The sequence below is a fragment of the Primulina eburnea genome, chromosome 6, assembly GCF_022965805.1.
Source record: "Primulina eburnea isolate SZY01 chromosome 6, ASM2296580v1, whole genome shotgun sequence".
Classification (NCBI taxonomy): domain Eukaryota; kingdom Viridiplantae; phylum Streptophyta; class Magnoliopsida; order Lamiales; family Gesneriaceae; genus Primulina; species Primulina eburnea.
Genome location: NC_133106.1, coordinates 34,543,207 through 34,560,037, shown reverse-complemented (window position 1 = coordinate 34,560,037; position 16,831 = coordinate 34,543,207). Strand labels below are relative to the sequence as shown.

The 16,831-nt window shown below is 35.1% G+C and overlaps 2 protein-coding genes across 2 annotated transcripts; one reads left to right on the top strand and one right to left on the bottom strand.

Annotated features, from left to right (window-relative positions):
- The first annotated feature begins 439 nt into the window (after positions 1-439).
- LOC140833538 (AT-hook motif nuclear-localized protein 26-like) lies at positions 440-2,019 on the top strand. The gene has a single exon (XM_073197869.1). It carries the CDS (start codon positions 880-882, stop codon positions 1,741-1,743), a length of 864 nt encoding a protein of 287 aa, XP_073053970.1. The 5' UTR covers positions 440-879; the 3' UTR covers positions 1,744-2,019.
- Positions 2,020-5,227: 3,208 nt separating this feature from the next.
- LOC140834606 (kinesin-like protein KIN-UB) lies at positions 5,228-16,831 on the bottom strand. The gene is given in 21 exon segments (XM_073199617.1): positions 5,228-5,657; positions 5,742-5,870; positions 6,147-6,290; positions 6,763-6,888; positions 6,979-7,104; positions 7,784-7,876; positions 7,975-8,113; positions 9,094-9,225; positions 9,326-9,460; positions 10,619-10,765; positions 11,292-11,495; positions 11,724-11,812; positions 12,626-12,775; positions 13,647-13,773; positions 13,775-13,804; positions 13,899-14,120; positions 14,307-14,492; positions 15,172-15,189; positions 15,191-15,295; positions 15,420-15,523; positions 16,473-16,831. Coding segments are annotated over 21 exon segments (2,769 nt in total). The 5' UTR covers positions 16,672-16,831; the 3' UTR covers positions 5,228-5,493.

Here is a 16,831-nt window from a genome sequence, read left to right as displayed (position 1 = left end):
CTTGAAAACTAGTGGTGGAAAATATCACTTAGATTAGTCGAAGAGACGAGTAGTGTCTGTTCCAAAAATTTCCAAATCTCAAATATAAAAAAATGGAAAAAAATATGGAATTTTAATCTTTTAATACATTAATAAATATCCTTTTTTTTAATGAGTACTCGTGGTAAATAAATGAAAACCTTAACCAATGAAACATTACAAGCACAGCAATATATTATAAGAAATTAACAAAAGAAATGCTACTCTTTCCTGTAGTTGTAATTGATGGAGACCTAGTGAAACAAATGGACAAAGACAAAGTTGAATTTTGAGAGAGGGTTTTGGATTTACATGAATATTTAAACTCTCATGAATAACTTTTGCTGAGGTGTGAATTAGATCCATACACATATAATAGACACACCCCATACACATGATCACTGTGTGTATAAGTGTGTTTGTGCGTGAAAGAGATACAACTCCACCGCCCATGAGCAACCCTAATCCAAAACTCAACCCTTTGAAATCTAAACACAACCACCAATCTTGGTATCTTGCCAACTGAGAAAAATCCTCCTCGGACAAGCACAGGGCCGCCGTGTAGAGTGTTTGAGAAGTGGAAAAAATGGTGGATTCAGCTTAGAATTTAGTGGGTTATACACAAAAACTCCACTCTTTTACCCCTTTTCTTGAATCTTGATTCATTAGATAAGGCAAAAAAAGCCCAGCAAAAGTTGGCTACAAAAGCTAGAAAGAAAAGAGAGTGAAGAAAAGAAGCTCTTAAAGTCCGCCCTCTCCTTTTTTCCTCCTTGATTCCAATAATCAATCTTTTTTAACCATAAATCCTCCTTTAGTAAATTAATTTCTTTAGTAAAGATCCAAAGAGCAAGAGAAATAACTATGGATAACCATTCTCTTCCACCTCCATTCAACACCAGGGACTTCAATCTGCAACACCAATTCCACCACCATAGCCAGAACTCCGAGGACGAGCAAAGCGAGACCAGTGGCGGAGGCCTAAACATGGGACAGAAGCGTAACCGGGACGAAGGAAAGGGTGATTCCGCCGGCCACGATGGTGGCTCTGCCGGCGGCGAAGGAGAAATGTCTGGTTCAAGAAGGCCCAGAGGTCGCCCCGCCGGTTCAAAAAACAAGCCGAAGCCGCCGATCATCATCACTCGCGACAGCGCCAACGCACTCCGAACCCACGTCATGGAAATCTCAGACGGCTGCGACATCATGGAGGGTGTCGCCAACTTCGCTCGCCGCCGCCAGCGGGGAGTATGCATTATGAGTGGAAGTGGCAACGTGACGAATGTAACCCTAAAACAACCGGCTTCCCCAGGGGCAATAGTAACATTACATGGCATATTCGAGATCTTGTCATTGTCGGGGTCGTTCCTGCCGCCACCAGCTCCTCCTGCAGCCACCGGACTGACCATTTACCTGGCCGGAGGGCAGGGTCAGGTGGTGGGGGGCAGTGTGGTGGGGCAGCTTCTGGCATCAGGGCCAGTTATTATAATGGCAGCATCATTTAGCAATGCCGCATACGAAAGATTGCCTCTTGAAGAAGAAGAAAATGCAATTCAAGTTCAAGGAAATTCGTTAGGATCACCGCCTGGAGGACTCGGAGGCCAGCCACCGCAAAATCAGCCACAAATGTTAGCTGATCCCTCTTTGTTTCAAGGAATGCCACCGAATCTCCTCAACTCCATTCAGATGTCAAACGAGGCGTTCTGGGCTACTGGTCGGCCACCTTTCTAGTTCCATTCGGGATTGAAGGGTAACATTTTCTACTTATTTGGCTAGTTTGTCTTTATAATTAATTTCAGATTACAATCAAGAACTAATTACTCCTAGCAAGAAACTTATCTAGGTTAGATGAACTTGTGGTTGTTTTCTTGCTAACATTTATAGTTGTTTGGTTTGCCTCATTACCATGAGTTTATTTCTTTTAGTTTTTTTCCATGAATTTAATTTGATGATGCTGATTGTAATGTCATCATGGAACTTCGTAAAATTTGTTACTTGGCTAGCTTAGTTCTTCATTTCATATGTATGTGTGAGTGATTCGAATATATAATTGGTTTTAAATCTCATATTTCATGTTATAAAGATTAATCACTATAATACATGATATATCACATCACAAGTTTTCCAGTTACTATTACATTTGCAAGAACTCCAATACATGAAATAAGATAGCAAGTGATCACCCATAAAAAATTCATTCTTGCCCCCAAAAATTAAAACACCTCTTGCTTACTACGAAAATATTTTCATTTAGTGTTAATTATTACTATTATTTTTTCATTTGAGTTTGAACTTGATGAATTGATTTATTTTCTATGCTTGATTTTGGGACAATATTAAGTTTTTATTTGCCCTTACGAATCAACCCAAAATAGTCTATGATCATTTAACAATTATAAACAAAAAAAAAAATATATCCATTACATTTTGTTCATAACGAGTTTCAAAATTAATTTCTTGTTCTTTTCATATATATTTTTGGAAAAAAAATCAGTTTAAACCCATAACTAGGCTTCGTTGGTCTAGCAAGAGTGTTAAACATATCTCAATCATAATCATGACAATCGAATTAGAACCCTAATGATTGTATATTGGTGTGTTATGAATCTGATTATCATTTCCTAGTAATCAGTGAGATTGCATGTAATCTGACTTACACTCATAAATAGAGAGAAGCCTTCATTAAAGCCATTGACGGTTTCAGTAACATTTCACGAGATCGATGCAAAGAGGTATGGGTTTAGAATCTGATTTCCAAGACTTCATTTTTTTAGAGATTTGAGATTTTTTAGGGTTTATTTTATAAATATGGAGATGTCTACGAATTGGCATACACGTGAGAAGCTCTTTTTCGAGGCAAAGCACAAAGAATTAGACTGTAAAGGCAAAATACAGCAGGGACAAAGTGCCTGGAGGAGTATTTAAGGTTTCTTGAAATTGAGCTTAATCTCAATTCTAATTCACAAATGAATCAACGAATGTTTATTTTGAAACAAGATATCTGGATTATGTTTTATTTCGTGTGTACTGAGAATAACAAACTTATATTCTAAACATGATTATATAAAATTTAAACATAGGCAATACTTCTACTCCATCGGTCGATAACAATATAGGTATAAATATAGATGAATTATCTAATTAACCAAAAAATAAATAAAAATTTGAATACTGAAAGACGAAAGCTGATCTGATTCTTTGAACTGAAGTAAACCCTATTAATATATACTTGTTAGCATTCATTAATGTTTCCTTTTTCTCAAGCACTCCATATGTTAGAAAGGTATTCAAGCTGATCTGTTTTTTCCTCTTTTGGAATGAATAATATAAGTCAGCTTTCCTTCCCTTTTAGATATTAAAAGTTAATGACTATTCTCTTATTCTTTGGTTTAATATGTGATATTATTATTCATTTATAAGAGTATATTGCCATTTTCCCATATTGATGACATTAAATAACTATGGGTTTGTTTGTATTTTTACTTCTTAATTATATTTGTTTCTTTTATCATTTTATTAGAGATTAATGGTTTTTTCATAAACATATAATATATATTTGTTTAGAAGTTTATAATATTTTTTTTAATGAAAATCAAATCATAAATTTCGTTTGGGAGAGTGGTTATATTTTTTATGTTGGATTCACTGAAAATATTTCAAGTTCCATTTTACCATTTTGTGTCTATTTCTTGGTCGGTAAAGCAATAGATTTTGGTAAAACGCAAATCGTAAGAAATATATTTCACAAAAGACGTGGTGAAAAGGTCCGTTTTTGTTTTCGTAAATTGGCTAGCTTGTTTTTGTTTGTTATTTCTTTATATATAAATAGAAGGTCTCAAATATGGCACCTGCTTGTTTTCTATTCGGATTTTTGATACATAAACTGAATAAGCAACAACCCATTTTTTAAGCTTCCATCTGGTAAGACCAATATGTAACTTAGTTGGATGAGTGGCATATTAATAAGCATATTGAAGAAAAAAACTATATATAGTTGCCTATGTGTTATATTGACCGAAACGGAATTTAATTTTTGGACTGCTATATAATTTAAAATATTTGAAGGTGTTATATTTATATCAACTATAATTTCTGATAAGAAATAAAAAAATATATATCTAATAATGGATGGTAATGACAAATTTCATACGGTTGATTAACACGAGTTTTAAATATTATCAATTATTAGTAGATGGATTGTTGGAAGCTACAAATGTCCTACTATCATATATGAGGTGATAAGTCAATTATTAGTGTACATTTTAAGTTTTAGCAGACTTAAGATGCGGTATTGTTAAAATTGGTTAATTTGTATTTTCGATAATTTAAATAGATAAATTTCAGTTTTAGTTCATTGTATCGGTTTATTTTTACGCTTTTAGTCTTTTTTTTTGGAATGTCGATATGATGTTGGAGACCTAAGCCATATCTAACAACATCAGCAATAGCTGATGCGACTCCAACAATATATAATGTCGCACCCGCGCTCCGCAAAGATATGAATAAAATGGTAAAACCACTAGATATATGAGACAATAATAAAGGACCAATTTGGGAACCAAAATACAATTTCCCCCAGGAGGAAAAATAATGTAATTCGGATAACTGAGTTTTGATGGGTTAAAAATAAAATAGTCATTTTACGTCCAACATTTTAATATTATTTCGGAGAGGGGATTTTATTTTCTTATCCACTTACGAATGTTGGTTACTTCGATAATTCAAAATGATCGATAATATTTAAGTGTGCGGATGGGCTATAATCTAATTAACATAAGAAATTTGGCTGTATACATCTGCTGTGTGACTGACTTGGTCAAATTCAGCATTGAAGAATATCATGTGTATATATATATATATATATATATATATATATATATATATATATATATATATATATATATTTTTGTCTCTTTGCGATTTTAGTAGTCTATATCATTAAATTTTAATTTCAATTCGATATTTTTTTTTTTTTTTTTTACAATTATAGATGGTATATATATATATATATATATCCCTTATAAAAATCAGACATCGGACCAGACATCCCGAAATTCATAGCACGAGATGCACACGTTTTTCTTACACGTTTTTATTCGTAAATTTTCGAATGAAAAACACAAAACAACTTATTTTGAAAGGCAGCAAACAATCCCGAAATTTGAATTAGGCCGACAGAAGCATGTGTAACATTACCATGGTATATCAAAAACAGTTGACCAATACTTACAAATTAATATACAAAAACTTCCAAGCTCATCCCACGCGATGCCAGATTGCCAATACATAATGGTATCCGATTTTAGAAAGATTCACATTAAGCACCGACTATTTACAACTTATAATAAGACCACTGGACGAGAAATAAATCCAAGGTATAAACTACATATAACATAAATCTTGAACTTTGTTCACCTACTTAACGATCTTTTTCTCTGAACAGTTCATATCGAAACATACCCAGTTCCATTCTGCAGTATTTCAACCATGATCAATCCTTAGTCGCTTCAATTCGGCCACGAAACTGGGGCTGGACTTGAGCGTTTTGAGGGCAAGAGTCCTAATATCCTCTCGTGAACAATCTCGGGAAATACGAACAAGCTCCCACAGGGCTCCTCCAGTTATCATTTCCTTTGCATTGACCTCTGGAATGAAGCAATTCCAGTAATTAAGGAACTGAATCTAAATCCTACGATTTTCTCTTTAGGATGTAAATGAAAAAGGTCTACCGTGCTGTGCTAGATGGCAAAGTGCTAGCTCAACATGACGCTTGATTGGAGAAGCTTCATTGTTAGCATTCAGTACAATCCACGGAAGGGCTCCATCTTCAATTAGAAGAGACTTCCCATTCTTAGAACCTGCAATAACCAAGTTTCGATGCTGAGTTATTTACAGTCTTCAGGTGTCAAATTTGACAAAACTAAGCATAGATTTTGAATTCCAAATCGAACTCTCAAAAAAGATTTCATCCAAACTCAAACGGAAATTGGAAAACCTCCAGCGAAGAACCAGAACAGGCTATAAAAGAGATCAAGAGAGCGCTAAAAATATCTGTATCTGCATGGTTTATAACTGCAGAAACGAATTTAAGTTTCATTGGATGGTAGTGTTCTCCAGGAGCCTAAAAACTTTACCTTGACCGGATGCTCTAGACTCGCATTTGGCAAAATTCGCGATTCCTCGAGCAACTTGAGCAAGAACATCTGGATGCCTGCATCTAACCATCCCAAGAAGAGCCTTGATACCATCTTCAGCTCTTAGCTTCGCTTGTAACTTATCTGAAAATGTAAAGCTAGTTATTTTTAAAAGCAAACAATATAACCCAAAAAAGCAATTTCTAATTAGAAACATTGAATTCATTGATTACAAAGGCGGCATTCTAAAATAAAATATTATGGCTGGAAACCAGATCTACATTACATAGGCTTGTGTACAAAAAGACAATACACCAGTCAAAAAGAAAAGGTCATATATAGGCTAAAGGATAAATCCTTCCGAGAAAACATCAGTTGCAAGGAAAAAAGACTGAATACAGGAAAAGTAGATCCCCGGAAGTGGGGAAAGACTCTCATCATGAACCAACAATGACACAAGGTAAAAAACTGATATTTACAGAAATTCATGATAAAACATTGCGACTTTTATATTTTCGAGAGAGAGAGAGAGATGTTCGAAAGAGTTTTTGAGAACTTCGATCCTGATAAGAATTGGCTTTTGATGTTGGCGCAAACATGGGTAGGGGGTAATTACCATTCCCACAGAGATTAGCGATGGCTCCAGCAATCATACGGAGAGTCTGAGGATCCTCTGCACGATTTGCTGTCAAAGACAACAAGCTGACTCCCCCTTGGGACATGATGAGCTCCTGATTAAGTTCTGCCATTTACCATGAATCAAACTTGTAAGCAGGTGATAAAGATAAAAATTTTACATGTAACTTAGTCTAGTGCAGGTAAGGAGAATTACCATTCATTGCGAGATTTGCGATTGCCCCAGCTGCAACCCTGTGAATGGTCTCGTCATTGGAGTTTTTCAGGATTGTTAGCAAGGATGTAAGCCCACCAGCCTCAACAATCCTTTCTTGATTTGATTCTGCAGAAGTGAAGATCAAGGGAAGATGATAATTAAATGGTCAAAACTAATGTGAGAGTAATAAGTGTGACACATTACAAGAAGATCAACGACCACACACGCGATAGAAAATGAATGAATTTAGTGAATAGTGCAGAGAGAGCAAGCTCCTTCATTTGTTGTTTATGACTTGGTCGATAATCTGTCAGTAATTATTTGTTTAGACAGGAAAACATGCATTCACAAATTGATATGTTATGAGACCACCTCCCAACACAAATCAGGGTATCTTCACATCGCTTCCTTTTTGGAATGACAATGAAATGGAGTCTAGCAACACTGGTTTGACACCAGAGGACAAGTATCTAAAGCTCCATGAATCAGTAAGTTACATTCCAAGACAAATCAAGAGTTAATGAAGTGGAAAGGCAGAGGATGATACTTGTCATTGTAAACATGATATAACCAACTAGTTTCAGCATATTAGTCCCAGAAAACCTGACCAAGTGAAAAATATAACAATCAAAGGAGTCCCAGGAATTTTGCAATTCACCCGGAAACAACATCTCAATCCAGTCATCCAAAATTTCTAAAACAAATGGCCGCCCACGAAGTCTGGATCAAGACTTGAATGTTAGAAGACAATCAAAAATAGAAAACAAAGAACGATAGGAGAAATGACATGCATCACCATCATTACCTTCTGCTGCAAGATTAGCCACTACTTTCACAGCATGGATGCGAACATCAGCATCTTCTGCTTCAAGTAATGACAATATCTTGTGAAGTCCTACTGTTGAGGTGCAGTAGATTTCAGAAGGAGATAACATTGCTAAGGATTAAGCATACAATTATTGAGAAAAAGTTGAACATGAGAAAATAGTCCATCACCTTGTTCAAAAAGTTTCGTCATTGAGGCTCTCTCTCCATCTCCAGTGTCTCTTAGCTGTTCATGCTTGACCTGAGGGATGAGAGTATCCAGGCAGCTAGGTACTCGTCCATTCAAACCTCTATCTAGGTTTTTTCTTCTCTGTGCAGCCAATAGATTAAAAAAGTTGATAATCTTCATGCAAATGACAACCACAAACAGGTTTGTTCAGCAGGAAAAATTCCTGATATGCAGAAGTGTACTTCTTATTGAGTTGCAACAATTTTCCTGCCAAATCTAGCTTAAACCACGCAAACTCATTGCATTCGGCACCAAAGAATAAGTCAATGTCACCCAAATATTAATAGCTGCGAGTAAAATTGTCTTGAACTTGAAATTTGTAGAGTGTTAAAGCTAAGATAAATAAGTTCCAAGACCAAGAAAATTCATCAAAGATAAAAGGTGAGCCACTTCCAGCCAACATAAGCATTCTTATTTTTAGCTGGCTAACCAACCCAACATCCCTAGCTTACATCTCATTAAAGACATTTTCTCTACTATCAGTTCCATCTATTAGAACAATAGCATAAACAGTCGTTTTGAATCTTTCAACACAAAGAATAAGGGCAACAGAGAGATGCAAGGATGTTGAAGTGAAGTTGTGGACAATATTTTGTAGAATGATATTCAGTAAGAAAAAAAGATGGAAGTGGAGGTGCTGAGACATTGCCATTTTGGTACTATCATCTAGAAGACCGTAGTGACTACTGTTTTCAATGAAGAGTACTAAGCTCGCAAGTGCAGTCAATCCGCAGCACTAAGCCTATAAGTCCTGATTCAAAATTCAGAGAGATGGCCAGACTCCCAAATTTAGGAATTGGCAACCAAATCAATTCTCACACATTGTTTAAAAAATACAAAAAACGACTACCTGCTCTGCATTAAGGTTGAAATCTGGAAAATTAAAAAATGAAGGAATTGAAAGAATGACAAAACAGAAATGAGGAACTTGTAACTGGAGGAAAATTGGGAAGAAAGACACCCTAAAGATTTGTTGGAAAGAAGGGCACTGGTAGGTCCATGTATAGTTGATTTGGAAACATAGTTCGCTGTTCACGGAAGTGGTCTCTGTACAGGCATACCTCATCAGCATCATAACTTATTTGCAGTAATTGACTTTGCAGAAGTGAGAGTTCATCTTCAAGTTTTTCTTTTTGGCATGCTTGATCTTCCAGCATCTTACGAAGCTTCACAAGTTCAGCATTCCTAGCAGCCTAGAGAGCCAGTTGATATTTATCAGGTGGTAAACCACAGCTATAGTGACGAAGTTGAAATAATAAGGTGAAGAATAATTAATGCACATTTAATGCACACCTCGGTTTTTTTCCAATGAGTCGATTCACTTTTTAATCTATCAGTTTCAGCTTCTGCAGCTTTCCGTAAAAGAGTTTCATTTTGAAGCTTCTTTTTAATATTCGCCACTTCTCCAGAAACAGACAGCATAGGAGACTGCAAGAATATAAAATTGACTAGAATTACTTTTAATACCAATACCATGAAAATGGCAAATTTATAACCAACTTTGCAAACAATAAAAAAAAATCTGAGCTCAAAGGAACCAGAAAAAGAAGACCAAAAACAAAAACAAAAGTTTCAATTATTTCTCTAAAAGGTTTTCATTCTGAAACCATTTTCTGTAATAAAGTTACTAAATAATATCTGTCTGCCTTATTCGGCACCCTAAATGGTTCAGATCGTAGTAAGGTCAATTACTAATTGTACCAAAAATAGAAAAGGTTATAATGGAAAGATAAAGAATAGCAACAAATACAACATGAATTCACTTCAGCCGGTTCATCATGTTTACATCACACTTTCAGACGTCAGCCTGATTAAAACAACAACCGAAGTGGCTTTTTAGAAATAGAATTACTTATTCAATAGTATGTTGTCTTTATATCTATGTACTTCACAAAATTACCTAAAATAGTAATATAAATTAGTAAAACAATGAAAAAAGAGAAGGATATGTAATAAATGAGTTGGGCAAAATAGATATTTCTTGTAAAAAGAAAGAATATTTTATATTTTAAAACTCCAGATGCAAGAAAATTGGAACTGTCTCCATTTTCGAATTTGAAACTTTTCCTTGTTTCTCAATAAATAAGTGCTCTAAAACATGAAAATAAGATCATGTATTGACATTCAAAAAAGAATAAAACAGACAAAGGCCTCCAAACAAGCATATCTACAGAATGAAGAAGTACGTACACCTTAATTAAAAGAATTACCAAAAGACTTCTAATTTTAAAACTTCAAGTTTGACAAAGAGCAATGCCTTATCTTTACCACAAGAACTTTCAACTCCTGATATCGAAAACAAAGATTAAATCTTGCATTTCACTTTCCTCTTCACCTGAAGAATGTTAAAATTGCAAGGGACCTTAAAGAAAATTGACACTTGACAGTAAGCAAATGACCAAGATCTTTAGGCATTTCAGCTGGTGCATGCAATGGAATATTCTTCATTTATAGCTTTATCCTTGCAAATTACTAGCAAAAGTAACGGGCAGTTATTTAAATACCAAATCTCACAATAACAAGATAATGTTAACTGCCCCACCAAAGGATCATATAGTATACATAAATGAATCATAAATGAGATACCTCCGCATTTGACATCTGATGGATGCCATTATCAGATGGACCAATTTTGAATTTTCGATGTCCATGATTTTCTTGTTTTATTGTCCATTGTTCCTCAAGCTTCTTCAATGACTCCATGTAGTCTTTTTGATACTTGAGCTTCTCCAGCTAAAAGAGAAAATACAAACAGATGAAGCAGGTAAACCCAATTAGATTCAAGAAATCACGAGCATAGATGATCAAAACCTTCATCTTGTCATTGTTAAACCAAAACTCATGAAATTTCCTAGATTAGAACATGTCATAGTTCAGCTTAAACTCAGGTTTAAAATAACAGTAAATCCCTTTCAAACAGAAACTATGATAAACATTAGACTTGCAACTACTTTAAAAACAAACAGAAACTGTGACAATTTAAATTTTCTAGCTTCTCATTTTTGGTTTGTAGAAATGACATGGGTGTGAATGGTTCAATAGTGTATAATTTATAGATGAAATTATGTAGATGTTTCTCAAATAAAAAAAAATGACAATACTAATCTTGAGTTCCCTACTCCAGAGTTCCCTCTATAGCATCCTCAGAGTGAAAACACGATGTGTGTTACACGATCCGATACCAGATGAAATTAAGATGAGCTTGACAATTGATGGATATTCACACCAAGAATCATAGCCCTTGAGAGCATTCACATACCTCCAGTGCATCAGCATAGTTCTGTTCCACCTCAGCAACACGGTTCTGTGCTTCAGAAGCTATCCTTTCAATCTCATCTTGAAACACTTTTTGTTGTCTTTCATGCTCAGCAATTAGCTTGTCCAACTGCATATCAAGCTTCCTTGACAAACTTTTGTAATCAAATTCTTCCTTAATTTTCAACATGTTCTCTACCTTCATAGCCTGAAATAAGTCTTAGAAACTTAATATCATTAATAATCTGTCCCTTTTAAAATGCAAAACAAAATGTGATACTTAATCATCATGCAAACAAAAAGCCATATTTCATTCTTAAAAAAATTGACAATCAGAAAACATTTTAAAGCACCACAAATTTGTATGATGGAACTTTGGAAAGTACCAGTTAAATATTATGACAAGGCTAGATGCCCATTTGTTATAATGAATTACCCTTTGTCCAAACATTATGGTGCTGGATGTCTCTCCTCGATGTCGTGGTGATGGCCCAATAGTAATAATCAATGAGGTTCTAGCAGTTCCTGAAGATTGAACATTAAGATTAAATAAATTAATGAAAAGGAATTTTAAAGTATTTCCTTTCTTTAATTGTCTTCATTGTGTATAAATGAGGGTTGTAAATATAGACAGCCATGCAGAATTAGAGACTGCAAAATGTGGGAAGATTCCCATCAACTACTTACTACACCGAAGTAAAATGCCACAAATCATTTGATCACCATTTCTCACGCAACATGACATAATCAGAAATCGTCCTACTTGGCGTCCTGATATTCTAGCATTGAATTGTTGGAAATATAAAGATCCTGGATCGCATTTTTTTGGCAGAATCTGGATTCTGCTGGTGAGATGTTTTAATCACACAACCAACAATTCAGACTAACAAAATTACAATCAAGTTCAAGAAGGGAGGAGTGATTCAACAACAGCCATGACTAATTGAAACTAAGAAATATAATATGACATTCCTTTTGCAATAAAATGTTAATCGAAGCTCACACACACATTCTAATTTAAGGACCTCCATAGACAAAAAGAAGAATATTGTGGTGGGAAAACCCCCAAAAAAAAAACGAGTGCAGGTTGTGCAGCAGATCCGGATCAGATATTCTTAAGAAATTCGAACACAGTGCTTCAATAAATTCATCATGACTTGAATATCCAGGTTTTCAAGGACATAATAAATATAAAATAACGAGTAAGCGAGAGACGAAAGAGGAAATTGTCTACTGAAAAATCTTTCAGACATTGTTTTCTTTCACCAAAGTTTTATGTTGCAATATTTTGCTTTATGTCACATGATTCATAAAAACCTAATTTCAGTAAATAATCACCTCCAAAAGAATCTCGAAGCAACCTTGTGAGCTTGGAGTCACGAACAGGAACATGTGCACTATTCTCTGCCAATGCATTAATGCACTTCCCTAGTGCGCTCAAAGAGAGATTGATAGATTTTGCTTCTTCCAATGTATGACCCTCACTGCCTGCAAGATGGAAACAGCGAATTGTCAACAGAAGAAAGAAAAGTTGAGTTGAACTGAATTGAGTCGTGGACATGCCAAATCCATTGCTTTAACTCTTGATTTTCTGCTAATACAACAAATGACCAGCGAATGTCCTGTGTGGTCCCTTCCTTGAATACAGGGAAAAAAGTGCACTTAAGACTTACTAGGGGGAATATCTTACAAATGCGACTGTTGGAGCATCAACCTTTGAAACATCAGGTATTGGTGTATCAGAATGGCAGAGGATCTTTCCCGTGCAACCAAGAAAGGTATAAAATTAACAATGTCCGGACATACAGACCTTTAACATTGAAAAAAAAATCTAATAATTGGTTCGAGGACAATGGTTCTTCTCCAAGTTGTGTTTTGTGAGGTAAAATTCAGGAGTGCTGATTACTTTTTAAAAAAGCAAATATTTTTTTGTTTAGCCGGCATAAGAGCATGGATGTATATTGATAATAGCAGTCTTTCCAAGGTTACCTAATTTTGACACCCGTAGATTTGGTTTAAATAAATTCAAATTTGAAAAATTACATCACTGCTCTTGGAGTAATGCATTATAAGGTTACTCATAGAACAGTGTGTCCTAATATCGATCAGGACATGCTGTAATTATTTAAACCCAACATTGGCATAGAATTAATTAACCTTTTTTGCTAAATGATGGTTTAGTGACAAAGATTCTTGGAAAGAATTGGTAGAAGAAAAACAGACAAAGATTCATCCAAGAACTTATGACTGAATGTTCACGATGGATCCAAAATCTGCGAAATAAAATAAGCAATCTAAAATTGGTTACTGATATGTTGCACTAAAAAATATGCATATTCCCCACAATGTCATACATAACCTGATTTATCAATGCGCTCTGAACCAGCAAGGTCCACAATAACCAGTTTGCTTTTCCGTACAATGGGAGGCTTCAGTGTTTTTCCCGTCAGAGTAATGCTGCTGTTTTCACTTGAAAGAGAATGATTTTTTTCCCTTAACTGACCTCTTTATATGTACCTGTAAACAAAAAAAAATTTCAACACAAAAGTTTCAATTAAAAAAGAAAGGTTAGTCATAGAACAAAGATAATGTAGATATAAATAATGTTCACCATTAAAATGGCGTGGCTGCGCGATGATTCTGTATTTAATTTTGTGTTCGCAGCATAACGATGAGCTTCCCCTAATTGCAATAATTCCACGAAACTCTTGTGATTCCTAATTTCTACTAGTGTTGCACCAGGTACAGAAACATCTCCATTTTTTGGATCTTCCACAATAGAAATATTATCATTACTTGGATTAAGGAGGTCCTCTATCGTTTCCATATAAAGCTGCATAAATTTAGGAAGAAAATCAATTTTGTGCAAGGAGAAATGCCAAAAAGAAAACCTTAAAACTGCTCAAGTCAAACAGCCAGCGATAAAAAAAGAACAATGATAAAAATAAATTTTTTAAAAAAAGCGGGGTGACCGAAAATGCAGTTTGGAAGGGAATTAGTATTCTTCATCAGTAACAACCTGCAAATAAGAGACAGAAACCAAATCATTCTCTGGTGATACTTCTTCCAATATGTCTTCCATTGCTCGCATCATTATTCCACGATCAGCCGTGTCTTCTTTTCCTAGTCTTCCTAGAGTGTAAGTTTTCCCTGTACCAGTCTGTCCATATGCCATAACTGTTCCATTGTAACCGTCCAAAACACTCTGCAGAAAACAATAAATAATAGTGTATATATAATTAACGTAATCTGGAAAGTTCAGAACTACATGGGGGGTAGACAACATAGCAAATTGATCCAACACTCTAAACAAAGAAAATTTAAAAGTCCGTGTGATAACAACACATATTTAACCAGACACAACTCAGGGCAGGAACACGCAGTGTAATGATATCTTAGATATTTATAGTTTAGGATTCAGGATCATCAGTGAGGCCAGAGGTGAAATACTAAGAACATATTACCACATCGAGTCCTAAGGAGAAAATGGGTAAACTAAGAAGACCAGAACAGTTTGTGCATCCCACCAAAGCACATCAGAGTTCAGGAAAATAATCTCAAAATAATGGTATCAGACAACAAAGAATGTTCTAGAAATTCAGTTCATAAAAAATAACATGGTCATTTATTCAAGGAAGATGGACAACCGGTCCATAACTCATCAAGACTTCAAATAGGCATCAATAGACTGCCAACCTTTGTATAAGTGTTCTTTAGGAAAGTTTCAAGAACCATTTGCAACTTATACACAAATAAAAAACTGTAACTATGGGAATTCAATCACATTACCAGGAAACATTTACAAGAACAGCATGAAATTCTTCATGTTAAAATTTACAGTGGAAAATATTGAGAATTGGCATAAAAGTCATGTTTGTAATTACCTCCAAAACGGGCTTCGCTTACAACTTCATACACACGTTTTTGAGATGCAAACTCAGTTAATACATCATCAAACTCAAAAGTATCAGAATCCCAATTGTTTTTCCGAAGCTTCAACCGCTTGAGCTAAAAAGGAGGAAAGAAAAATCAAATCCGAGGTTCACTTGAAAAATTCCAAGTTGAATCACAGAAATGGTCTTCTGTTTATAGCAAAATGAAATATCTGGATACAATGGCATTCAGGATCTACCTCCGGTTGCAATTCCACACAATCGGCAAAATCAGCATCTTCCACCATCTCTTCAGCATTTCGAGGCCTTAATCTAACGGCAACTCGAACCCTCCCAGAAACTACTTCAAAGATTTCAATATTTAAAATGCAAAATGTAAACAACAATACTGATGATATCATGTCATAAGGACACTAACTAGAAGGGCATAACAATAGAAATCGCAATATTCCTTCTATTCATGGCGAAATCACTCGTGTTTTTTATGATAAGTGATGTATCATAGTAGTGATAGTTGAGCACACTTCTATATGTCTTTCACAGAAAATATTATTTCACTATTTTGAATGGAGAAGGCCTTTAATAAATTTCAGGAGTCATATTACTATGAAAAACACATAAATATGGGTGTGATTACTAATGCCAACAGCCAAATTAGCTTACATCAACCAAAAAACAGCACAATTAAATGCAGCGAAGCACAAAATAAAATAGTGATGTACATGCAATCTGTGCAAACAAAATACACCAAAAAAGGAAGAGAACACCCATAATATGGAAAGAAGAAGGGAATTACATACTTTAATTAAAACTATTAGTTTTCGAATGAGACAAAAATATCCCTTACAGGTTCCAAAAATACCTTCCCGTTCTTAGCTGATAACTCTGCCACAGCTGAACTATAGAGACCTCCCAAAGAAATTAATTACGCTAACAATTGATGCAACATACAGCAAAATCGACCAAGGGGAATTATCAAGGAAACACAAAAAACTTGCTTGCAGAGAGCTGAGATGCATTCGAGAAAAACACAGTACTCTGAAATCATTTCTTTCGAAAAAGCAAAGGAGAAAAACTAAATTCTTGCTCGATCTTCTCCAATTATGACCCTCAGTTCACACACACACACGCGCTAAATAAACCATTAAAAATAAAATATTTACATTTCACCACAACTGACACACACACAAATATTCCAAAAACGAAATTCAATCAGCCTTAAACACGAATTTCACACAAAAACAATCAACACCCACCTCATATCTCACTCAAGTACATCAATTAAACTTTACCAGCAGAATCATCTCGGCTTGTGCCAAGTGAACCGGGGCTGCAGCGCCGTAAACCTGAAGAAGCAGTCGAATGCTGCACTTTAGACTTAAAAGAAGACGACGAGGAAGAAGAAGGGGAATATTTAGGATTGTAATGGTCAATCTTCATTGCTCCTCCTCTGGATACGCCACTGCCATTTCTGAAACTAGCGCTCGACATTTCCTTTGGGTTTCTTTCTTCCACCTTTCCTACAGTTCACATAATTTCTTCTCACTTTCCAGTGAAGTGATCAAAGAATTTTGAATGAGAGTTTTGGTTTGGTTTCCTTTCGTTGCACAGCTGAAGAAATGAAGTGAAAATTGGACTCGTTATTGTTGGG